Below are 26,287 nucleotides of genomic sequence, written 5' to 3'. Positions count from 1 at the left end.
AAATTAACATATTTTGGTCACACTTAATTGATTTTAAAAATATTATACTGTTTTTATAATTTAAAAGAGAAACTTCCTCTTACTTCCTTCTAAAACCCTCAATCCAAATATATCATTAGTCTAAACGACTAAATCCTTACATGTGTGCCTAATGAAAGTCTAAGTGGTATTTGTCATCTCATCTCATGAGAGGAACCATTTACACCATCCGTGATTGCATTTGGGGATAAAGTATGTATGTTGATGCAAAATATTTTGATAATTATTATGAGTGGTCGGGAGAGTAATGCGAGTTGCTAGGATCCATGTTAAAAAAATTAGGCAACTTCTTTAAATGAAGTGGGAAGTGAAGGTCCAACATTCTTATCGTGAAGCCAATAGGTGCACATATGCATTAGCTAATATTGAGTGTAAAATAGGGAACAAAATGATGTTCTAAGTCGTGTCGGGTTAAAATAAGTTACTTGTTAGTTGTTGATCAAGCAGAATGTTCTTTTCGTGTTTGATTAGGATGTAATATTATTTTTTTGGATTTCAGCCCTCCCTTTTATAAAATTTTCTTTTGACTTTTAAAAGTCGAAGAAATTTGTTTATCGGATTCCAAAACAAAATTTAAAATTTCAATAGGATTGAAATCATATTTAACTTCTATTTTGGAGTAAATGTATAGAACCTAATCCTTTTTCTTTTGGACGTTCATATACACCTAATCCTTTAAAAAGATAGACATCAGCTTCGAATAAACAACATACAGAGTAGAGCTGTCAAAACGTGCCGGCCCGTATGGACCGGCCCGTTTAGCCGAATAAATATAGGGCTTGGGTCTAAAATATTGAGCCCGAATTTTAATAGGGCTTTTTAGCCCGGCTCTTAAAAGCCCGGTATCCGTCAGGGCTAGCCCGAATGGGCCGCGGGTAGCCCGTTAGCCCACATAACAAAAAAATTCTATAAATTATATATATTTTTCAAATAATTATTTACTTAGTTGATTATCAAAGTAAAAAACAAAAGTGAAAATTCAATGAATTAACACAAATATAAATGTAATATAAAATTATATTTATTCATTTCGTTATTTATAGTTTTAAAGATCGAATATATAAATATCTATAACCATAACATATCTAATTTATTTAAAATCATTTTCCTCGTCGTTTTAGTTTACGACGTTTGTACGAAAATGATTACAATTTACTTTTGTGCTAGACATTATTTAAAAATATTAAAAATATTATTTATAAAAAAATTATAGCAGTGTTTTATAGTACTTTTTTAAAATTAAAAAAAAAATATAATTTTTAATACGGGCCGGCCCGTTTAGTCCGCGGCCCGTGTAGGGCCGGGCCGCCCGTTTTGACAGCTCTAATACAGAGTGGTCCTCTTTTTTTAATGATAAATATATATACTAATAAAAGATGAGAAATGTTAACTTGTGCCTTCAAGGTACAAGTTAAGAAATCAAAGATAGAAATATTTTGTTAGAAATTGTGCATTCAATATTCTAAAAATTTAAATTCTTATCTTTTCAAGATATAATTTATGATTTAATTTCAATTTTAGATTCTTAACTTGTGTCCTTAGGGCACAAATCAACACTATCATAAAAGTTTTGTGCATTCTTGTGAATCTCATAACATATTGCAATAATTATATAAGAAATAATTTCGTGTGTAATATAGTAAAATGTTTAAAGATATCAAATGAAAATTATCAACATTAATGCAATGTTTCTATTAAATATTGGGAAATGTTAACGAGTGCCTCCGGGGCACTCATTAAGCACCCAAAGTGGTAAGATTGTATGAAAGTTTGTGCATTTATTGCATTGGAAATTAAAGTTTTTACCTTTTTTTAAAGAATTATTTCTTTATTAGGAATGTTTAAAGAGTGCCCCGGGAGCACTCGTTAACAAGACCCTAAAATTTTCTTTTATATGGAAAAATCCGTTGAATATTGTACCGTGCGTGTTGTGAATTTTATTTGCTTATATATGTGGAAGAAAATTTTAATGTATTGATATGAGAAAGTAAATATGATAGAATTTTAAATATTTTTAAATATTTTTAAAATATGAACATTAACATATAATGTGTCTATTGAATATATTTTTTGTTTTATATACAAAGAACCGTTAAATATTTGCAACCACCTTGTTGTATATTTTTTGTTTATATCTATAAAAGTGAATTTTTATGTACCAATATGAGAATGCATAAATAGAATTCAATCCATTATTTCTTTTTGATCTAAATAAGAATGAAGTGGATATGGACAAATGATCAATTTTGCCACCCTAGTAAGCCAACAAAAGTAGAACTATTCAATAAGTGTCTCAAAGCTAAGTCACACCACCCATCAAGCATCATAAACCTAAAGATTTATTCTTCAAATTCGTCCTTGAATTTTCAAAAATCGGTCAAATTCGTTCATGAATTTTGCGAAATAGTTATTTTGTCCTTGAATTTACAAAATGTCAATCAAATCAGTCCCTCCGTTAAGTTGGTCTATTAACGGAGGTGACGTGTAACGTTAACCTCTTACAAGGCTTACCACGTCAGATGCCACGCAAGCAGGGACCAAATTGATTGATTTACAGAAAATTGTCAAGGACCAAATTGATGGATTTTCAGAAAATTGCCAATGGCTCTTTCTCCTCTGTCTCATTAACGGCTCTTTCTCCTCTTCCTCATTAACGACTCTTTCTTCCCCAAATATATAAATTTGGAACTCTAATGTTATAATTTGTAACCTAGAGTTCAAAATCCTCCAAATTTCTTCCATGAATTGATGTCAATGTTCTTCCCTAATTCAAAAAACTTAAAACCCTAATTTTTTTGATTCAATTCGAAATTCAAAAATCAGTGGTCATTGTTGAAGCTGAAGAACTAGGCTATTTTAAAAACAATGGTGTTGGTCATGGAAGAAATGCAAGGTTGATGGAGAAGCCAAAGGATGGGGGAGAGAAGAGGTTTGGAGGGCAAGGTTGATGGATAAAGTTGATTGTGTAGGAAGTGAGCTTAGGTTGATTAAGATATTGATAGAAGTATTTTGTTTGATTGAGTTGTTTAAAATGCTATTGTATTGTGCCAATTCCATGTAATGTTGTAATGAAAAGAGGTTGTCAATGAATGAATCAAACCTTTCTGTCAAAAAATTTCAATCAAATTGGTCCTTGAATTATATCATATCCATCATATCGATACTCAAATTAGTAAAAATACCATCAAATAGGTCCTTGAATTTTCACAACAGATATCATTGTGATCCTTGGTGCATACATTTGCTTAACAAAGTAAAAAGTAAAAGACAGATACTTTGATTATAAAAAGACAGACATTTGCATATCATCATAAGTCATATATTTGATGTACATAAGTGATTACATAGCCAAAAAAATAACATTACATAGCCATCAAGTCATCAAATCATTTGATGTTCTTAAGTGATTACATATCCAGAAAAGCATAAACTAAACAAGTCCAAAAAGCATTAATTAAACTAGTTCAAAAACATAATTTAAACATGCATCAATACTTTGGAAATCTTGGAGTTGGGATAAACTCCATGTATTGGGGTTGAGTAGAAGCGGATGACCCGGAATTTGGATTTGAAACTCTAATAACTCCAGGAGCAGTTGGATTTTGTGGAGCAGGACCCCTCAGTGGTGTTTGTTTATGCATGTCATTTGAAATCACTGGTCCTCTCATGCCATATCTCCTTGTACTCATTCTCTGGAAATAAAATCAATCATATGAGCCCTTAAATTATAACAAAATCCATCAAATTAGTCCTCAAATTATGACAGTAAGTCTCAAATCGATCCAGGACAACACATGTAATAGAGGGATATAATTGGAAACACAGGAAAAATTACACTGAAAAGTTAAATCTCAAATTTTTACCATTTCCATCAATTTAGTCCTTGTACACGTGGCTGCCTTATTGACAAGTGTACAAGACAACACAACATGCAAAAGGACACATCATCACCACTAACGGTGATTTTGGACAGAGGGACCATTTTGATGGACGTTTGTAAAATTCAGGGACTAAATAGATATTTCGCAAAATTCAGCGATGAATTTGGCCAATTTTTAAAAATTCAAGGAAGAATTTGAGGTATTAGTCTAAACCTAAACGAACAAAAATTATGCCTGCAAACAAATCATCAAACGCGTTGTTTCTTTTATAGAGCCAACATTGTACTAGAAACTCCCTTGATCCACACACATCCTCCTATACCACTTTTCAAACAACGACATATTAAATTTCTGAATCCTATGAATCCACAAAATGTTCCTATATATAAAGAAAGAATGTAGATTTGAAGACACGGCATGACATATTTCAGAAGCGCCGAAAGACAAGTTTATACTTTTCAAAGTCGAATGACTCTTTTTAATACAATCAATTAGTGGGGATCAAAAACTCAAACAACGGAGGATATTTATAGGGATCAAAACTGATTTTACTCTAAATTCGTTGACAATTGGTGTTGTTTTAGAAGTTTATCCTTTAAGAAAGAGAATTAATTAATATTTTAACCGAGTATTTATTACAAACTGCGTAAAAATGTAACATAATTAAGAGTATGTGTTAAAGAAGTAAATAATTTAGTAAAGAAAAATGGGTGCATTTAAAAATTGATAAAGGTCTTATAAAAAGAGATAGGCTTAAATGCGTTTTTGGTCCCTTAACTATTTATTTGGTACCACTTTGGTCCCTTAACTTAAGAAAAGATTGTTTGAGTACTTTATCTTTATCTCCATTACCTGTTTTGGTCCCTTCCGTTAAAAAATTCAAAAAAACGTTAGAGTTTGTATTATTGATCTTCTTCCTTCTCCTTCCATCCTCTTTTTCGTGATCTTCATCATCAACAACACCCAACCCATATTTTGTTTTTCCTTTTCATCATCTTCAATAAATCTATAAACTTAATCAATAACCAATTTTTCCATTCATAAACATCTCTTTCAATCTAAACAACACAATTTCTCAATCTCCCTAAAGCAAATCAACCAAAATCTTCATATCTATTTCCTAATTTATTTTTTTCCAGATTCAATAACAATGGGAAAATCAACCAAAATCTTCAAAACATCAACAACAACTACAACTAACAGTTGAAAAATTTAGCAATAAAAACCCATAAACAAACCCTTCACTTTTATCACGGTACCTGTAACGCCCCAATTTTATTTAATTATTATTGGTCGATTTAAAGTCTTATATATATATATATATATATATATATATATATATATATATGTGTGTGATTTTATATTATTATGTGGTGTGTTATATTTTATTAAATAAGTTATGTTACTATTTAATAGAATAAGTGGGAATTTAGAATAATTGGAGTTTTGGGGGTTATATTTTAATTAAAGGAATTAAGTAGGAGTTAAGTGTTATAATTGGGGAAGTTAAGAATAGGGGAGAAGTTGGGGAAACTGTCAGTCAGAAACATTTTCACGTGGAAGCAGTTTTTGGGAGAAAAACCAAGAGGGAGCCAAGAGTATCCAAGAGAAGATCGGGTAGAGCTTTGTTCATCAATCTAAGGTAAGGGTGAGACTAACACTCAGTAATCATAGTGTATAATTCTGAATTTGAGAATTAACGTGTTGTTGTTCTTAGGTTGAATAATTGGGATTAAGTTTTGAGAATTGCAATTAGTTATTAATTGAATAGAAAATCCATAGAATTTGTGTACGGATGGTGTTTCGATTTTAGATTATTCATAGTCTAATGCTCCAATCAATTTTGGGGTTGGGTTAATGAAAATTGGGATTTTCCCTTGAAAAGTCGGTGTCTAAACGTTTTGCAAATAAGAGACTATGTGAGTTTTGGGGAAAATGATACTTGGGAGGGTTAAGACTTGAAATTGCTGTAAATTAAGATAGAGCCAAGTGTCAGGAGCGTGTAGGCGAAAACGGCACCAAAATCCGATTAACGGTTGGAATTTTACGCGCGAAATGGTGAAAATCGCACTTTTTGAGAAGCAGATTTCTGGACCTGATGCTGTTAAAACGTGTCACGATTTGGCAAGCGTGGCACGATTTTGTTGGCCGAAAATTCAATGGTTCTGGGCACAAAAACGTGGCACGATTTTCTACAATCGTGACACGATTTCTGTGAATCAGATCCTTCTTATTTCACTATTTTCACCCCTTTCCGTTTTGATTTGGGTCTTGGTGTAAACATGAAAGTTGTAGATAATTTTGTTAGCTTTCTAATGGAGTTGGTTTGACTTGAAAATGATTTTTAGTTTTTGAGATATGATGAAAATACTCCAAGGAGGTCTTAGTGAAATCGTAGGAAAATTCAGCATAACCATTTCTAAGTTAATCCAAAACTTATAGAATAATTCCAAACCTCCAAACTAGAAGTGCTATGAGTTCAATTAAGGTGTTTGAGAGTATTTAACCCATTTCTTGAGTTCGCCATAGTGAGTAGAAGTACTTGCGAGGCGAGTTGCTCAGTTCCTGAAGCTGTTGTTATTTAATTGCATTGTGTTAAACGATCTTGATGTATGAGCATGGTTATAATTAATTATGCATTTTTTTGAGATTATTGGTTGATTATGATGATTTGTTGTTGACTGGGATGTATGTTATATTTAATTAAAATCATACATGTTGTTGAATTGTGGAGTTGTAAGTCATATACATATATATGCATTGTTGAGTTGTATGTAGATATACACAAGTGGAGTCCATTGCATAAGCATATAAAAGCGGGAGGGATTTTGCCCTGGAACGCCTTGTCGTTCAAAGCGGGAGGACTTATGTCCTAGAACACCTTGTTGTTCAAAGCGGTGAGGACCTAGGTCCTGATGAATGCTTTAACCATTCAAACAGCGGTGAGGGCTTCGGCCCTGAATATGGTAGGACCACATACATGTGTCTAGTTGCATTTGTCGAGGAGTCTTAGTGGTGTTGTCATGTCATTGCATAAGTCATTGTCGGTGATTGAATGATACTTTCTACGTAATTGGTTGAAGTTGATTATGATGAATTTGATGTGAACACGAAATATATTTAAATATTGAAATGTTGATTATAATAGGGTGTTAGATTCAATTGATGAATTTTATGTCTATTATTGTTGATTGTGAATCTCACCCCTTCTGTTTGAATGTTGTCTCGACCGTGGGTAACGTGCAGAGTTAAACACCCCTTCATGGATATCCTGCTTTTATATGTAATATAGACTTGTATGTAACTATTGAAAGTGACGATATTATACATAACGTGATTATTCCACCAAAAAGTTTTCTATTAGTTCAAAATGATCAATATGTAAAATCAGAACAAGTGATTGCTGAGATCCGCGCGGGAACATCTACTTTTAATTTGAAAGAAAGGGTTCGAAAACATATTTATTCTGACTCAGAAGGGGAAATGCATTGGAGTACCGATGTGTACCATGCATCCGAATTTTTGTATAGTAATGTACATATCTTACCAAAAACAAGTCATTTATGGATCTTATCAGAAAAGTCGTGCAGGTCTGATACAATCCATTTTTTACTTCGCAAGGATCAAGATCAAATTAACATTGATTCTCTTTCTACTGGAAAAAGAAATATTTCTAATCTTTTAGTAAGTAATGATGAAGTAAAACTCAAATTATTAAGTTTGAAGACCTTTGGTACAAAAGAAAAGGGGATTAGCAATTATTCAATATTGAATCAAATGATATGTACGGATCATTCTCATTTAATGTATCCTGCTATTTTTCACGATACTTTTTATTTATTGGCCAAAAGACGAAGAAATCGATTTCTTATTCCATTCCAATCGATTCAAGAACGAAAGAACGAACTAATGCGCCCTTTTGGTGTTTCCATTGAAATACCTATCAATGGTATTTTTCATAGAAATAGTATTTTTGCTTATTTCGATGATCCTCAATACAGAAGACAGAATTCAGGAATTACTAAATATAGAACTATAGGAATTCATTCCGTTTTTCAAAAAGAAGATTTCATTGAGTATCGAGGAATCAAAGAATTAAAGCCAAAATACCAAATCAAAGTAGATCGATTTTTTTTTATTCCCGAAGAAGTGCATATTTTACCCGAATCTTCTTCCATAATGGTACGGAATAATAGTCTCGTTGGAATAGGAACACCAATCACTTTCAATATAAGAAGTCGAGTAGGCGGATTGGTCCGATTAGAAAAGAAAAAAAAAATCGAATTAAAATTATTTTCTGGAAATATCCATTTTCCCGGAGAGAGGGATAAGATATCCCGACACAGTTCTATCTTGATACCACCCGGAACGGTAAAAAAAAAACGTAAGAAATCAAAAAAAATTAATAATTGGATCTATGTCCAATGGATCGCAACTACCAAGAAAAAGTATTTTGTTTTGGTTCGACCTGTAATTTTATATGAAATACCGCACAGTATCGATTTTATAAAACTTTTTCCCCAAGATCTATTCCAGGAAAGGGATAATCTGGAACTCAAAGTTGTCAATTATATTCTTTATGGAAATGGAAAATCCATTCGGGGAATTTCCGACACAAGGATTCAATTAGTTCGGACTTGTTTAGTCTTGAATTGGGATCAAGGCAAAAAAAGTCCTTCTATTGAGGAGGCCCCCTCTTCCTTTGTTGAAGTAAGTACAAACGGTTTGATTGAGTATTTTCTAAGAATTGACTTAGTAAAATCAAATACTGCATATATCAGAAAAAGAAATGACCCATCTGGTTTAGGATTGATCGCGGATAATGAATCGGATCGGATCAATATCAATCCATTTTTTTTCCATTCATTACAAGGCAAAAATTAAAAAATCACTTAGCCAAAATCACGGAACTATTCATATGTTGTTGAATAGAAATAAGGAATGCCGATCTTGGATAATTTTGTCATCATCTAATTGTTTTCAAATAAGACCATTCAACAATGTTAAATATCACAATGGGATAAAAAAAAAATCCTAAAATTCCAATTAATAATAATAATTCATTAGGTCCTTTAGGAATAGCCCGTCAAGTTGGAAATTTTTATTCACTTTACCATTTAATAACTCATAATCAAATATCAATAATGAAAAATTTCCAACTTGACAAAATAACGGAAATTTTTCAAGTAATTAAATATTATTTAATGGACGAAAATGATAAATTTTTTAAACCCGATCTAAGTAATGCCGATCTTGGATAATTTTGTCATCATCTAATTGTTTTCAAATAAGACCATTCAGTAATGTTAAATATCACAACGGGATAAAAAAAAAATCCTAAAATTCCAATTAATAATAATAATTCATTAGGTCCTTTAGGAATAGCCCGTCAAGTTGGAAATTTTTATTCACTTTACCATTTAATAACTCATAATCAAATATCAATAATGAAAAATTTCCAACTTGACAAAATAACGGAAATTTTTCAAGTAATTAAATATTATTTATTATTATTATAATTTTTGGGATAACGGGGTGTTACAGTATCTGTCTCTCGCTCTCACAGTGTGTCTCTTGTTCACACTTACCACTGCAATTCCTTTTTCTTTTCACGCATCACACTGTCACAACATTGGGATTCTCTTCACCACACACATGGGTTTCTTAACCCATTCACCATATCACGCTTCAATTCCAATGGGTCGGTGGAAAAAATACACAAAGTGGTGCAATTTTGAAAAACATCAACATTGGTGCTAAGAACGAGAGACACACGTGAACACACCTGAAATTAATTATCAAGAAGGCGACTTTGGTGCTAAATCCAATTGGGATAACTAGCACAACACCCAATTGAATCCAAGGTTGAAGAACGACACCAATTTCCAATTTTTTCTGAGGTAGATTGAGTGTTGTTGGTGTTTTTGAGATGATGAATTTGAGTTTTTAAATGTTTTATATTTTATGTTTGAATATGAATGAAGGTGTTGAAGATGATTTGATTTTGTTTGTAGATTTGTTTTTTTTTCATTGTTGTTGTTGCTGCTTGTTGTTATTGTTTGTTCTTGTTGTTGTTGTTGTTATTTTTTTCTTTTTCTTTTTCAAGAAAGTGTTGTTGGTGTTGTTCTTATTTTTCAGAAAATGGGGGAAGAAGATGAAAAAAATAAATTAAGTTTTTCAGCCGATGTCAAAATGACACGTGGATAGCAGTTAACGTTTTTTTATATTAAAATTAACGGAAGAGACTAAAACATGTAACGGAGATAAAGATAAAGTACCCAAACAATTTTGTTTTTACTGAAGGGACCAAAGCGATACCAAATAATAACTTAAGGGACGAAAAGAACAATTAAGCCAAAGAGATAAATAAAAAACTCAAAAGGGTACTATATTTAAATCATACTTAAAATTTAATCCATTTTTTTGAAGTATTGAACGAATAAAAAATACATCTTTATTAAGAATCTTTTTACGGTCCAAACAAAAAAGGTCTTTTTTACGGGAGGGAGGTAAAAGGTCGACAGAGAAACAAGAACATTGACATTTTTCTAAAAAATTGTTTACCATTTCAGATGAACCAAATAACCTTCTTTGGTCAAGAGCCAAAGGTTCTATAAAGCCTAAAAAAATAACATTGTAAAATGTCAAGACCTTTTTGCCGGCATATATTGCCTCCTTCCCAATAAACTTGGTCCAAATAAATTGACTTAAGGAATTGGACCATTCAGTATTGAGTTTATTGAGCAAACAACTTATTAGTGAGTAGGATTTTTGCTAGATCTAGATGGAATGAACTCAACAATACTTCATATTGACTTTTTGAGTATTTTTTTTTGGTAGTGTTACAAAGTAATGAGGCAAAAAAAAAAAAAAGAGGGAGAAGAATAACCAAGATCCAAGCTTATCTATCAGAATGAGAGAGTCCATGCTAGATGGAGGACAGTTCCAGTAAGCAGAGCACCTTGCATGTGATCCTTCCTAAACTATAAAATATGCAAACATATTTTGTTCCCTAAGAACATGCACCAATGTTGTATTACCGTTTTCATGTAAAACATCTCTAATATGAAGGATGTCAGTAGCATAAGTATGCAACGTATGATCACGACCATCAATAATCAAGTCAACTGCTTCCAAACAAGCACTCTCACAAATAATGTAGACATGATTTTTTAAACTACAAAAATCAAGACCTATCTGAATTACGCAGATACTTATTTTTCCTTTCTAAAGTTTTAATATATTCGGAAAGTTAAGTGATCATATGATTATCACCAAACATTCTCTCATTAGAATAATTATTTAACACACTTATATAACCGACGTATTTAAAGGGTATAAGAGTATTCACATTTTTTTATAAAAAAGAGGAAGAGTATTCACAATTTTTTAATCAAATTAATTGATTATAATATTTTTTTCTTACTAAATTATTATAAAAATGAAATTCGGTGGGAAAGTCATACTCCCTTAGTGCTACTTCTCATTTGTATTGATTTTGTTTTCCCGGGAGTTGAACCACGATTTTAATCAGAGTGACATATGGTTATAATATATTTTTTGATGTTGTTAACGAGTGTCATTAGAACACTTCTCTACAAGGATTCTAAAATAATATTTCTTTATTTAAAGGTCTTACGAAGTGTTTCCTGAGTATTGGTTAACATTTCCTTATTTTTTTAAAATAATTTTAATCAAGATGTTTTTTTGTTGAATATTAACCACAATTAAAAATCATCTTTCCGAACCTAATTTAATTGGTAGAGATATTACGCACATTCAAATTTCTGATATCTACTTATTCACTTTAAAGAGTGAATTTCTAGCAATTAGAATACTTAAAAAAAGTACAATTATAAGTAGTCAATATTCAATTTTCGGCTGGAAAAAAATATTTATTTTTAATGTCTGACACACATCGAATAAAATTACGGATGAAATCTATAGAAAAAAGTAAAATATTTTATATCTTTTGTTATTAAAATAGGTATATTCTATTTTTTTTTTTTCAATTAAGGGGCCTTATACCAACTAAAATATGGACATCTTAAAGTCCTCGTGAAATTAGCTCAGTTGATATTGACAATGCATAATATATGCAAGGTTCGGGATTCGAACCCGGGCCACCACCCAAAAAATATGGACATTCTAAAAAAAAATTATTGGAAATAAGTTTGGATGATTTGCTGTCATATGTACGATGTTGTTTTGAAACTACCAACACTAGATGAACCAACATTGACCAAAATCTAACCACTTCATCACTCTCCCTTTCTATATATATATATATACACAACACAACCACTTTGCCAAACTACAATCAATTTAACAACACCCATCAATATCCTTACTTAATTATATCTAAGAATATGGGTATTGGAAATGGAGATAATTTCATTGTGAGTGTGACAAATGAAGAGGTAGTGGCAGCAGTGTTACCAATACAAGAACATTGGCTACCACTCTCTAACCTTGATTTACTTCTACCTGCAGTGGATGTTGGTGTGTTCTTTTGTTACAAGAATCCCATGATATTAACCTTTGAATCTATGGTTGTGTCTCTCAAGAAGGCATTGGCTAAGGTTTTGGTCTCATACTATGCCTTTGCAGGTGAAGTTGTGTCCAATTCTGTGGGTGAACCTGAGCTTCTTTGTAATAATCGTGGTGTTGATTTTGTTGAAGCTGTTGCTGATGTTGAACTTCAATGCCTCAATTTTTATAACCCTGATGAATCTGTTGAAGGAAAGTTTGTTCCTAAGAAGAAGCATGGCGTGCTCGCAATCCAGGTATAAAACTATGGGGTGACAAAATGGATGGATTGAATATGTTTTATTCGGACAGTAATAGTTTCTTTTTTTAAGAAGTAAAAGTGAAATATATAAATAATTTTTTTTTTATCTGTAATAGATGGATTTAAACAATTCATTAATTCATTTTAAATTTTCAAAAGCTCAAAAATAAAATCAAATTCATTCATTATCCAAGTCCCTTGACCGCCGTCAACAAATACCCTTGTAAAATTTTACAAGCTCTGTCGTCAACCAGCACCACAACTTCCACCCTAGTACATTGATTTACTTTTTTGTTGTGTGTTAACCTCTGATTCCTAGAGGAACAAAACTTTTGTCATCGAGAGTTCTATTGAAAGGTAAGCAAAACTTGATCAAATATTATTCTATTAGGAATCAAATTTATAATTATTTCAGTAAAATATGATTAATATCAACTAATAAAAAAACATTACATGTATTATTTTTTAAATCCTTTATTTGCTTATGCAAAATCCTTTATCTCACGTTCTAAATAAAAATCTATTATTTAGTGTATTTTATTGATTAATATTTTTTAACGAATGTTATAATTTTATTTGAGGTGAGGAGTGGTGATCAGGAGTTGGGTGACACATTCAACCTGATGATCCAAATTAGTTTTTTTTTTTTTTTTTGAAGGATGATCCAAATTAGGTTATAATTACTTTAGTAAAATATGATTAATATCAACTAATAATAAAACATTACATATATTATTTTTAAATCCCTTATCTGCATATAAAAAAAATCCTTTATCTAATATTATGAATAAAAAACTATTATTTAATTTATTTTATTGATTAATTTTTTTTAACAAATGTTATAAGTTTACTTGAGGTTAGGAGTGATGTTCAGGAGTTAGGTGAAACATTCAACCGATGACCTAAATTAGGGCAACCCATACTTTATCCAAACTATTTTAAGATTAGATCCAATTCATTCAAAGTTGAAATGGTTTGATACGGGTAAAAGTTATAATTTCAAATATGTGAACTCTCTAACTCAAAAGCCGTTCAAAAAATTTAAATTGTTTTAATATAATTTAAAACTCTTATACGTTGATACAAAAATGTTTCAATTTACGACAAAAGTTAAAATTTTAAATGACAGAATTTAGTTCAAAAAAAAAAAATAGTGGGATTTAATTATATTCGGGATTTCAATTTACTACCAATGATCTAACCCAAAACAACACTTTAATCGTCAAATTGGGTTGATTCTTTATGGTTTAAAAGATAGAAATTGCTCTTTTCACTTTAATTTTTGCTCATTTGCACCTTAAAAATATACTAATATCCTATACTGTAGTTAACTGCTGCTACCAATAATAGTTAACTGGCATTACCTTTCAAAAATTGGAAAAAAAACACCCAACAACACTTAAGTGCCATTGTAGCCTATCTCTTAAAACCAACATGCAAGCGTGTTGTGACATCCATCATACAGGTTACAACCATGGGTAAAAGACATGTAAAATCCAACAATCAAGTGTACTATGTAGTGAAATTGAGATTAGGGTACCCCTACTATTCTCACAATATTTTTTACTCATTCCCAACAAAATAGCTTAGCGAGAATTAACTTATACATGAGTATTCTCAGCGTAAGTTAACTCACGCAGAAGTATTTGTTGTTTGGAATGAACAAAAAATGTTGTAAGAAGAGCAATTTTCTTGAGATTATTCCACCGTGTATTGGATACAAGGCACGTAAATCCATTTAAATGACCCACCTTAAGCTCATATAAGAATGATGGAATAGTCACTACTTGAATAGTGGTCTACAATGCACCTTGTTAACCGACAAGGGGATGGTAGATGCAAAAGGCAAAAAAGGAATGGTATTGGACATTTGAAAGGGATATAACTGTGATATAGGCCATTGATAAGCACTTAAGTGCACATTTATCATGTTGGTTTTGTGAGATAGGCTACAACGGTTCTCAAGTGCCGTTGGTTTTTTTATTTTCATTTAATTTTTGCAACATAGCGACAGTTAACTGTCGTTGGGGGTATTTGTGTATTTTGAGGTTTCAATAAGCAAAAACCAATGTGTAAAGAGCAATTTTTTTTAAAGATACGATTATTTTTTACTCGACGTCATTGAAATTTGATTGGGTTGGATAATGGAGTTAGCCAAAATTGATCCAACCTGAACCCCTATTTGAGGAGTTATGATGCCTGTCATTTTCTCTCTTTACTTTATCTCTTCATTTTTTTAGTTAAGAAGTCTAATAGTTAGACTCACACATTTTAAGTGTGGAGAATTCGAGGTTCGAATCTCGATCCATGCATATCATTAATGTTCATAGAGCTTACCATCCGAGTTACATTTAAATGCCACCTCTTTCTTAAGTTTTAAAGAGTTTTAAAGTGTATATTTAACTAGTGTGTTGCCTGTGCGATGCACGGGTAGAATTAACGTTGGTTACAAACATGTGGGTGGAATTACAATCAATCACAGATTACGCGATGACAAACATGTAGAATTAAATCGGCCACATATAGGTGGGTGGAATTACAATTGGTCATTGACTACACGACGACGCTCGAGTGGAATTACAGTCAGCCACAGATGACACGACACAACCACAACACAGAATCAAAAACTAAAACTATAAGTTATAATTTTCTTCAATAAATTTCTTGAGCAATTCTTTTGGAATAACAATTACATTCTCTTAAATACGTGAAAAGTTTAAAAGAGTTTTAAAGTGTATATTTAATAATTGGACATGTCAAATGTCACATTATTGCATTTGTATTCTCATACGGTAATGAAAAAAATGAAGAGGATAAAAAATAAAAGGATCTAAACTCATATTTAAGATGATCCAATCGATTATAAAATGAATGGATGAACTGAATTCGATCCATTATTTCTTTTTTCTCTAAATAAGAATGGATTGGATACGGAATAATGATCAATTTTGCCACCCAAGAAAGCCAAATGAAGCAGAACTATTCAAATATTTATTATTTTATGGTAGTCAATTTTTTATATTATGTCTGATTATTTTCAAAATTTTGTTTTAAAATCTTGCAAAGTAAAACCATTTTGTGTATTATTGGAAGTATAGTAACTGAAATTTAATGTTTTAATTGACTTTATTTTCTATGCAGGCAACTTCATTAAAGTGTGGTGGGATAGTAGTGGCATGCACATTTGATCATCGCATAGCAGATGCATATTCAACAAACATGTTCCTAGTATCATGGGCCGAGATGGCCCACCCAGTAAAGCCCATCAAGCCCACAACAATAACAATCACTAATAAACCATGTTTTCGTCGCTCCCTCCTCAGCCCTCGTCATCCAAGTTTCATCCACCCTTCCCTTGACGATATGTACATTCCCATTTCCAAACTCCCTCCTCCTTCGGCCACTGCTACAAAGCCGTTACTTAGCCGAATATACTACGTCACCGCAGAGGAGCTCCACCGCTTGCAATCACTCGGTGCTTCGGCTAAAAATGGCACCACTAAGCCTTCGAAGCTTGAGTCTTTTTCCGCCTACTTGTGGAAGTTGGTTGCTAAAGCAGTCACAAGGGACGGTAGTAAAATGGTCATTGCCAAAATGGGCATAGTGGTTGATGGAAGAAGGAGAATTGCCAACAATAGTAGCGATGAGGACCGGGGAGAAGCATTGATGACACACTATTTTGGTAATGTTCTTTCTATCCCATTTGGCGGGAAATCAGTGGAGGAGTTGGTCGATAAGCCATTAGGGTGGGTGGTTGACGAGGTTCGCGAGTTTGTGTCAGTAGCAACAACTGAGGAACATTTCCTAGGGCTCATTGATTGGGTGGAAGCACATCGACCTGTTCCTGGATTGGCGAAGATTTATAGTGGTGGCACCAATGAAGGGCCGGCTTTTGTGGTATCTTCCGGGCAAAGATTTCCGGAAGACAAGGTGGATTTTGGATGGGGAAAAGTTGTGTTTGCATCCTACCATTTTCCTTGGGGAGGTGAAGCTGGTTATGTGATGCCAATGCCAAGCCCTCTAAGGAATGGTGATTGGGTTGTTTACATGCATCTTTTGAAAGAGCAATTGGACATCATAGAGTCTGAGGCAGATCATGTCTTTATGCCTTTGACTTGGGATTATCTCAATCAATGATGGATATGTTATTACTAATCATGCATGTTGACTTGGCGTTTTAGTGGTTAAAAGTTTGGACATCGTATTTATACATGAGTATTGCAACAAAAGTGTGACATCACATATGGTAGCAAGCTTGTAATCTATGCAACATTGTTAATTTATAATGGTTGTGGATTTGGTTATTCTACGTTTTACTTTAATCATACGGTTTAAGTAAAGAAATCAAAGTCCCTATTCATATGAATGTTGCTGAAAACAAATTATTAAGGAGTTGTTGACTTGAAAGTTTGATGTAATATTCCTTCAAGGGGACGTTTTCCTTAAATGAATTGAAATTCTAAACCATTAATTAATAATGGAACTGAACCATTCATTTTTACATAAGCAAAAGAAGTTCTTATTATGCCAAACCTTGTTGAATGCAAACAAAACTAATGAATTTAACTTCAATTTTCTTATTATATATGTTTAAAAGAATCCAACTTTTTATTTTTATCAAGTAGGTTAGTGTCTAAAAATTCAACTTTTTTAAGACCTCGATCATGTATATATTGTTGGAACATGTATGAAAATTGAAAGTTAAAAGACTAATCACAATGTCCCACATTAAATAGATCACACACATAAATAATGTTTATATAGTGAAGGGTGTACCTCTAAGGGAGATACATAATTATGTGAACAGAATAAACACTACAGAATAGTTTTAGACCTCCACCTAAAAACATGAAAGATTAAGTTAGCAAAATCTACATCCATTTGCTTTTTACCACAAAACAATTTTATATTATTTTTAACTAATATTAATTAAAGGTTAATTTTGTAAATTTGATGTTAGATTTTGTAACTGTTTTCTTGTATTGTTAGCGCTGGTTTTAGCCTATGAAACGTTCATCATGTTTAGTACACCCTATGAGCTTTCATTCATCGTTTGATTCCTGTATACATCCATAACAACAAGAACAACTACATCGTCTCCACAATAAAAAACAATATTAGAACAACTGCGCTGGTTTTTACGATCTAGGTTGTGTTTCCGCTTCAAACTGACGTCATTGTCCGTGTTTTGTTGTTAGATTTCGTCTTCCTCTAGATCTATATTTGTGTTGCTTCCTATTTTTTGGTGAGGATGTTTGGCAGCGTAGTGATACAGTGGTGGTGGTGATGCGTGGTGGTGATGCAGTGTTATCAAAGTTGGATTAGGTTCAATTTCTTTAATATAATGTATGTTGCGATAGCTTTATACTTAATGGCATTAGGTTCTGTGAGAAACATATTTCTTGGGTGTCATCATTAGGTCTTGAAAGGAGTGTGTTTCTTTGGTGTCAGGATTGCAAATCTACTTGCTTATACTCCCTCCCTTTCGTTTTTAAATATAAGCAAAATTGACTTTTTTGATTCATTCAATTAATGATGTATGTGGTCTATAATATGAACCACATACTTCATTAATTAAATGAAGCTAAAAAATCAATTTTACTTATATTTTAATACGGAGGGAGTACATTATTTTGTCCTCTCTTTATTGCAACAGAGAAGGCTTCTTTTGGTTATTTGTAATATATTAAGTTTAACATGACAACTTGCTACAACGAACTTCAATGGTTAAATAAGTTGCATGTAATTATCTAGATGTCTTTTTGCATTTCGTTATTCTTATAATCGGCCAACTACATCTAACATTGAACTCCCTAGATATTAGGTTAAAACTAATGACCTTTTCTATTAATGCAAAACGCGTGATTCGGAATGTTATTAAAGGTTGCGAATTTTTTTTCTTGGATATGTAAAAAGAAAATTGATCATCATATTCGCATAATGTGTTCAAATGGCATTTTTTTTTATTTTTATAGATAGACGAAATGGCAAAGCCATTATAAACTCACACACACAAGTGGAGGTATCGGGGTTCGAACCCCGGTCATGGCATCCGGCCTAACAATTTCGGCATTTTTCCAGTTGAGTTAGGACTTCTGGATGAATCAATGGTATTTTAATACCTTAGTCTTGATGAATCTAATACCTTTAAGTTCATAGCAATCATTTATTTGAAATGTGTATTACCTTAGTCTACAATGACAATAGTTGCTATGTTACTTACCATGTATTACCTTAGTCTACAAATTACAAATTACCTTAGTTTGGTAATTTACAAATTAACATGTATTGAAATGTGCGAAGAACAACAATGTTCCATGTTTTCGACAATTATTCTTTAGATATTTTTTTTTTGAAGAACACATAATTCAACCCGTGCGAAGTGTAACGTCCGTTTCGAATTATTTAATTATTTAATTGAGTCTAGAAGTTATTTAGATGAGTTTATATTATATTTATATGATATATGTGTGATTTAAGAGGTTTATATGATTGAGGTGGTTTTATATGATTTTATGAGGAGTTGTGACTTATTTCATTGTTTAATAAAATAAGATTTGAAAATAAAATAAATATTGAGTTTAGGGGTTGTTTTGAGATTTTAGAGAGTTTTGGGGGAGAAAGAGAAATAAGATAAGATAGTTGGAGGAGATATAAATATGGAAACCTAGTTTAGAAAAACATAACGTATGTACGATCAATTTTGGAGAAAAGGGAGAAAAAACCAAGAGGAGAGGGAGAAGACCTAGAGGCTGCGATTTTCATCTATAAGGTAAGGGTGAGACTAACTTTGCAATTCTATTAAGTCTGTGATTCAATGGTTAGGTTTAACATGAATTAGGATGAGTTTAAGAGGAATCGGAAACTAGGTCAAATTGGTAGATTTGATGATTAAACGGTGAAAAGTTGTTAGATTGATGTAGAAACTGTCCCTAGACCTTAGATAATGATTACGATGAATTCTGGAATCGAGATTGAGCTTAAAACCATGAGAGTTGATGATTTTTCATAAAAACTGCACCTCTGCCCGTAGCACATTCATCGCTCGCCTCCCGAGCCATGATCCTCGCCACGGCGAGTGATGAACTTCATCGCTCGCCTCGCGCGCAACCTTTCCCCGCCTCACGAGTTGCACGTCGCAGCTCGCCATAGCGAGCAGATGAACTCGCCTAGCGAGCTTGACTAGAGAGAATGCAAGATTTCATGATTTTGACTTTTGAGATGATCCTTAGATGCCTTTGAGTGCCTGAACATGTCTAATAATGATTAGGAAAGAATGTAGGATGAGATTGAACCTGGAAAGATTGTAGAATGAAACTTGTGGGATTCTGACCTGAACTCGCCACGGGGAGCAGAGGCTCTCGCCTCACAAGTGACCCAGAAAACAGAGTGCCTTGTTAGATTTTGCGACCTTTGTTGCACGAGTTGTCGAGAGTTGAACCTTGGGATAGCATTAAGACTTAATGATGATGTTAATTATAATCTGTGAATCTGTTTAAGATGTGTTGATGTTGATTTTGATGTGATATAATGTTATATGCATTACTTGAAGAATATTTGAATATTTAAGATGTTGATGAATTGCAATTGATATTATTATGTCATGCTGTTTTTGTATACTGCCTATTTTGCTGTTGTTATTTAACTAAGCTGCATGAGTCGGTCTAAGTTGATGAAGATGATGATGTTCCAAATTATTGGATTATATAAGAGGTTGTCGAATTAAGATGTTTAAGAGGTCGAGTCCATGCATTAACATTTCATTGTTGGGGGCTTGATGCCCTGGAGCTTTGTACTCAACACGTTGGAGCTTTAGCTCAATTAGCGATGGGGGCTTGATGCCCTGGAAGTATATTAATACTCAAATAGCGATGGGGGCTTGATGCCCTGTATTGGTACCACATGCATATAAGAGGTATAAGTTGCATAGTTGCATTTGTTGAGTCGAAAATGATAAGTTGTGAAGTTGTGATTATTATGAACGAAGTGATTTATGATATATTATTATCAATGATGAGTAATAACATGTTTTTACGTTGTTAATTATAATTGTTGAATTATATGCTTAATATTATTGTTTTGTGAAATCTCACTCCTTCTGCTTGGAAATGTTGCTCTTCGTATGAGTAACTTGCAGGTGATCAAGTTTAAGTAGCTGGAGTTGCTGTCATGAGTGGTTATCCCTCACTGAGTCTTAGGTTGCTCTCATACGTAATGGGAGGGGATCTTTAGTGGCTATTTCTCTTTCCTTTGCATATATGCTATGATTATGTTGTTTAACTGAATTTATGAGATGACTTTTATGAGGTCTGCGTGCCAAGACTTTTATGATGTTGAAATAATTCCGCTACTATTACGTTAATGATTTATGTTGAAGGATAATTAGTTAATTATCTGTTTTATGATTTTTATGAAGTGTGATATCCCGTTATATGTGGTTTACTCTGATAGATGTTTATGAAATTTATAAGTTGGGAAAACGGGGTGTTACAATTGGTATCAGAGCAGGTCGGTCCGTCCGGCCAATTAGAAGAGTCGTGTCGAGTTTTAGTAATAGTTATATTACTATCTTATGTTATTGTTGCTTGTTGTAGAGATTAAGAATGGCTGGAAGAAACGACACTGCGTTAGCTGCTGCACTACAAGCCGTAGCTCAAGTTGTGGGACGACAGCCTAATGCGAATGCTGGTGGAAGTGTTGAAGGGAGGATGCTAGAGACCTTTCTGAGGGATCATCCTCCTACTTTCAAGGGAAGATATGACCCTGATGGAGCCCAGACGTGGCTCAAGGAGATTTAGAAGGTTTTCTGCGTGATGCAGTGTTCAGAGGTCCAGAAGGTGCGTTTTGGAACGCATATGCTAGCCGAGGAAGCTGATGATCGGTGGGTGAGTCTGCTACCTACCTTAGAGCAAGACGGTGCTGTGGTTACCTGGGCTGTGTTTAGGAGAGAGTTCCTAAACAGATACTTTCCGGAAGATGTTCGCGGGAAGAAAGAGATCGAGTTCCTTGAGCTGAAGCAAGGAAACATGTTCGTGACTAAGTATGCTGCCAAGTTTGTGGAATTGGCAAAGTTTTATCCACACTACACTCCAGAGACTGCCGAGTTTTTAAAGTGTATCAAATTTGAGAACGGTTTGCGTGCTGAGATAAAGAGAGCAATTGGTTACTAGAAGATTCGAGTTTTCTCTAAGCTGGTGAGCAGTTGCAGGATCTAGGAGGAGGATACCAAGGCTCATTACAAGATTGTGAATGAGCGGAAGACTAAGGGTCAGCAGAGTCGCCCTAAGCCTTACAGTACCCTTGCTGATAAGGGCAAACAGAAGATGGTCGAAGATAGATAGCCTAAGAAGAAGGATGCTCCTGCAGAGATTGTCTGTTTTACTTGTGGTGAGAAAGGCCACAAGAGTAATGCTTGTCCTGGGGATACCAAGAGATGTTTTCACTGTGGAAAGAAGGGTCATGTGTAACGCCCTAGTCGTTATTTTATTTATTTTTGATTTATTTAGAGTCTTTTATATGATTTTAAATAATATTTGTGATTTATGTGGTGTGTATTATTTTATTATATAGTTTATTTTATTAATAATTAGAATAAGTGGGAAATTAATATTATTTTGGAGGTTGGGGAGTTAATTAGAATTAATAGAATTAAGGGAGGAGTAAATGAAATAAAGGGGAGTTATTATTTTGGGAGTTAAGAGAAAGAGAAGTCAGAAACGTTTTTACGTGAAAGCAGTCAGTTTTGGGAGAAAAGGGAGAGAAGAGCAAGTAGAGCCAAGGAATCCGAATTGCTGTGCATTTGTCTTTCTGAATTAAGGTAAGGGTGAGGTTTGCTTCAGTAATATAGTTGTTGAATTTTGATTTTGATTTTAACAGGTTTATGTTAGAATTGGGAATTTTGGGGTTTATGTCGAATTCTAGGTTTTTGGGTGATTTGAGTGTAGAGATTGTTGTTCTGATGACAGAAATAGGTTCTGAGTGCATACAGTAAGTTATTTCACATCTGTAAACCAATTTGGGGAGTGAAAGTGAGAAAATTGGATTTTTGGAAAAAAAACCTGCATTTTGGTCGTGCTGACATTCATCGCTCGCCTAGGCGAGTGGACTTTCCCGCCTTGCGAGGGAGCAATGTTCATAGCTCTCCCCGCGAGCAAGCCAACTCGCCATGGTGAGTACCTGTGAGAAAAACATGATTTTTGAATTGTTATTATAAGCTGTAATATGGATAGTTTTAAGTCAAAAAATGAATAGGGAAAGATGGATTGTTGAAAAATATGGATTGTTATTATAAGCTGTAATAGAGAGGACTGGGACAATTTTCAGATTAAAAAGATGAATAGGGAGCTTAAAAATGAAGATTTAGTGAGAAAAATGTCAAAACTCCCGAGAGCACCCTTTTTCTCATTCGCCTTGAGTTCACCACGGCGAGCAGCCTTTTTCCTGAGCTCGCCATAGTGAGCAGATGCACTCGCGAGGCGAGTTGCCCAGTATCTGAACTGCTTGTTATTTAATTGAATGATGTTGAATGAATGATCTTGATGTTTAAGCATGATTACGATTAATTGTGCATTTTTCTGGAATTGTTGGATTGAATTATACTGATCTGTTGTTGACTGTGATGTATGCTTTTATTTAATTAAATCATACATGTTGTTAAGTTGGAGTTGAAAGTCATATATACATATATGCATTGTCGAGTTGTATGTAGATATACACAAGTGGAGTCAGTTGCATAAGCATAAAAGCGGGAGGGCTCTGGCCCTGGAACGCCTCGTCGTTCAAAGCGGGAGGATTCATGTCTTGGAACACCTTGTTGTTCAAAGTGGTGAGGACTTATATTCTGATGAATGCTTTAACCATTCAATTAGCGGTGAGGGCTTCGGCCCTGAATATGGTACCACATGCATGTGCATTGTTGAGGAGTCTTAGTGGAGTCGTTGAGTAGTTGCATGAGTCGATGTTGTTAGTTATAATTACCATTTATTGTTGATGTTGTTAATGATGATATATTTGAATATTGATGAATTATCATTGTGTTAGGGTGTTAGATTCAATTGATGAATTTTGTATCTGTATTTATTGTTGTGAATCTCACCCCTTCTGCTTGAAAATGTTGCCCTTCCTATGGGTAACTTGCAGGTGATCCTGAGTAGTTGGTGGTGGCTCAATGTCTAGGGCTCTGATACGTACGGGATGGGATTTAATTGCTTATTTTCATTCCTATGTATCAATTTTTGGAACTTGCTGATGTAGCCTTTTATTATTAAGTGAACAATGTTGATGAATTTATGTTGAGGCCTTTGTGCCAGGATTTGATGTTGATGTTGAAGTTAATGTTGAGAATTATTTCCGCTGCAAACTATTGAAGTTTATGAAAGATGTTTAATTAAATAGTTTTTATAATCTATTTAAGAAATTTTGAAAATGTAGTGTGACATGCCCGTTTGGGATATACTCTGATATGATTATTTATTAATTAATTGTTTTGGGATAACGGGGTGTTACAATTGGTATAAGAGCAGGTTGGTCTGTCCGGCCGAGTAGTAGAGTCGTGTTGAGCCATCTAGGATAGAGTGTCAACTCTAATGTTGTCTTTGTTGTTGTTCTGAATTGTTGTTTCTTATGTAGAACTTTGAGATGGCTGGTAGAAATGACGCTGCTATTGCTGCTGCACTTGAGACTGTTGCTCAAGCTATAGGACAGCAACAAAATGCTGGTGCTGGTAACGATGGAGTGAGGTTGTTGGAGACCTTTTTGAGGAATCATCCACCAACTTTCAAAGGAAGGTATGATCCTGATGGCGCCCAGAAGTGGCTTAAGGAAGTTGAAAGGATTTTCAGGGTCATGCAGTGTTCAGAGGTGCAAAAGGTACGGTTTGGGACGCACATGTTAGCTAAGGAAGCTGATGACTGGTGGGTAAGTTTGTTACCTGTGCTGGAACAGGACGAAGCTGTGGTGACTTGGGCTGTGTTCAGGAGAGAATTCCTGAATAGGTACTTTCCGGAGGATGTCCGAGGAAAGAAAGAAATTGAGTTTCTAGAGCTGAAATAGGGGGATATGTCTGTTACAGAGTATGCTGCAAAGTTTGTGGAACTTGCTAAGTTCTACCCCCACTATACTGCGGAGACAGCTGAGTTCTCCAAATGTATTAAGTTTGAGAATGGTTTGAGAGCTGATATCAAGAGAGCCATTGGTTATCAGAAGATAAGAAACTTTTCTGAGTTGGTAAGCAGCTGTAGAATCTATGAGGAGGATACCAAAGCTCATTACAAGGTGATGAGTGAGCGCAGAGCCAAGGGACAACAAAGTCGTTCGAAGCCATATAGTGCTCCTGCTGGCTGAGAAGGGTAAGCAGAGGTTAAATGATGAGAGGAGGCCCAAGAGGAGAGATGCTCATACTGAGATTGTTTGCTTCAAATGTGGTGAAAAAGGCCACAAGAGTAATGTTTGTGATAGAGATGAGAAGAAGTGCTCAGGTGTGGTCAGAAAGGACACACACTAGCTGACTGTAAGTGTGGAGACATTGTTTGCTATAACTGCAACGAGGAAGGTCATATTAGTTCGCAGTGTACTCAACCGAAGAAGGTTAGGACCGGTGGTAAAGTGTTTGCTCTGACTGGTACGCAAACCATTAGTGAGGACATGCTTATCAGAGGTACTTGTTTCTTTAATAGTACTCCTTTAATTGCTATTATAGACACTGGTGCTACTCATTGTTTCATTGCTATTGAATGTGCTTATAAATTGGGTCTGGTTGTATCTGATATGAAAGGAGAAATGGTTGTTGAAAACTCCAGCTAAGGGTTCAGTAACTAATTCTCTTGTTTGTCTAAGATGTCCGTTGTCTATGTTTGGTAGAGACTTTGAAGTCGACTTAGTTTGTTTACCGTTGACGGGTATGCATGTTATTTTTGGGATGAACTGGTTAGAGTATAACCGAGTTCATATCAATTGCTTTAGCAAGACGGTGGATTTTTCTTCTGCTGAAGAAGAGAGTGGGGCAGAATTCCTAACTACGAAACAGTTGAAGCAGTTGGAGTGTGATGGCATTTTAATGTTTTCTTTGATGGCATATTTGTCGCTAGAGAATCAAGCTGTGATTGACAGGTTGCCAGTTGTGAATGAGTTTCCTGAGGTTTTTCCTGATGAGATTCCAGATGTGCCACAAGAGAGGGAGGTTGAATTTTCAATTGACCTTGTTCCAGGAACGAAGCCGGTGTCGATGGCACCTTACCGTATGTCAGCTTCCGAGTTAGCTGAATTGAAGAAACAGTTGGAGGACTTGCTTGATAAGAAGTTTGTAAGACCAAGTGTTTCACCTTGGGGAGCGCCGATATTGTTGGTTAAGAAGAAGGATGGTACTATGAGGCAGAGAAGATGGTTAAAGCTGTTGAAGGATTATGATTTTGGTTTGAGTTACCATCCGGGTAAAGCCAACGTGGTTGCAGATGCCTTGAGGAGGAAGACGTTGCATATGTCTGCTATGATGGTGAGAGAATTTGATTTGCTAGAACAGTTTAGAGACTTGAGTCGTGTCTGTGAATTGACACCTCAGAGTGTACATTTGGGGATGCTG

General features: G+C 34.1%; 1 protein-coding gene across 1 annotated transcript; it reads left to right on the top strand.

The window, feature by feature from the left end:
* Positions 1-12,213: 12,213 nt before the first annotated feature.
* On the top strand, positions 12,214-17,015 carry LOC25490587 (coniferyl alcohol acyltransferase). Its single transcript, XM_013604193.3, has 2 exons — positions 12,214-12,706; positions 15,853-17,015. Exons 1-2 carry the CDS (start codon positions 12,290-12,292, stop codon positions 16,846-16,848), a joined length of 1,413 nt encoding a protein of 470 aa, XP_013459647.1. The 5' UTR covers positions 12,214-12,289; the 3' UTR covers positions 16,849-17,015.
* Positions 17,016-26,287: the final 9,272 nt, after the last annotated feature.

Source organism: Medicago truncatula, chromosome 3, assembly GCF_003473485.1.
Source record: "Medicago truncatula cultivar Jemalong A17 chromosome 3, MtrunA17r5.0-ANR, whole genome shotgun sequence".
Lineage (NCBI taxonomy): Eukaryota > Viridiplantae > Streptophyta > Magnoliopsida > Fabales > Fabaceae > Medicago > Medicago truncatula.
Note: the sequence above shows the minus strand (reverse complement) of the source record. Positions and strands in the feature narration are given on the sequence as shown.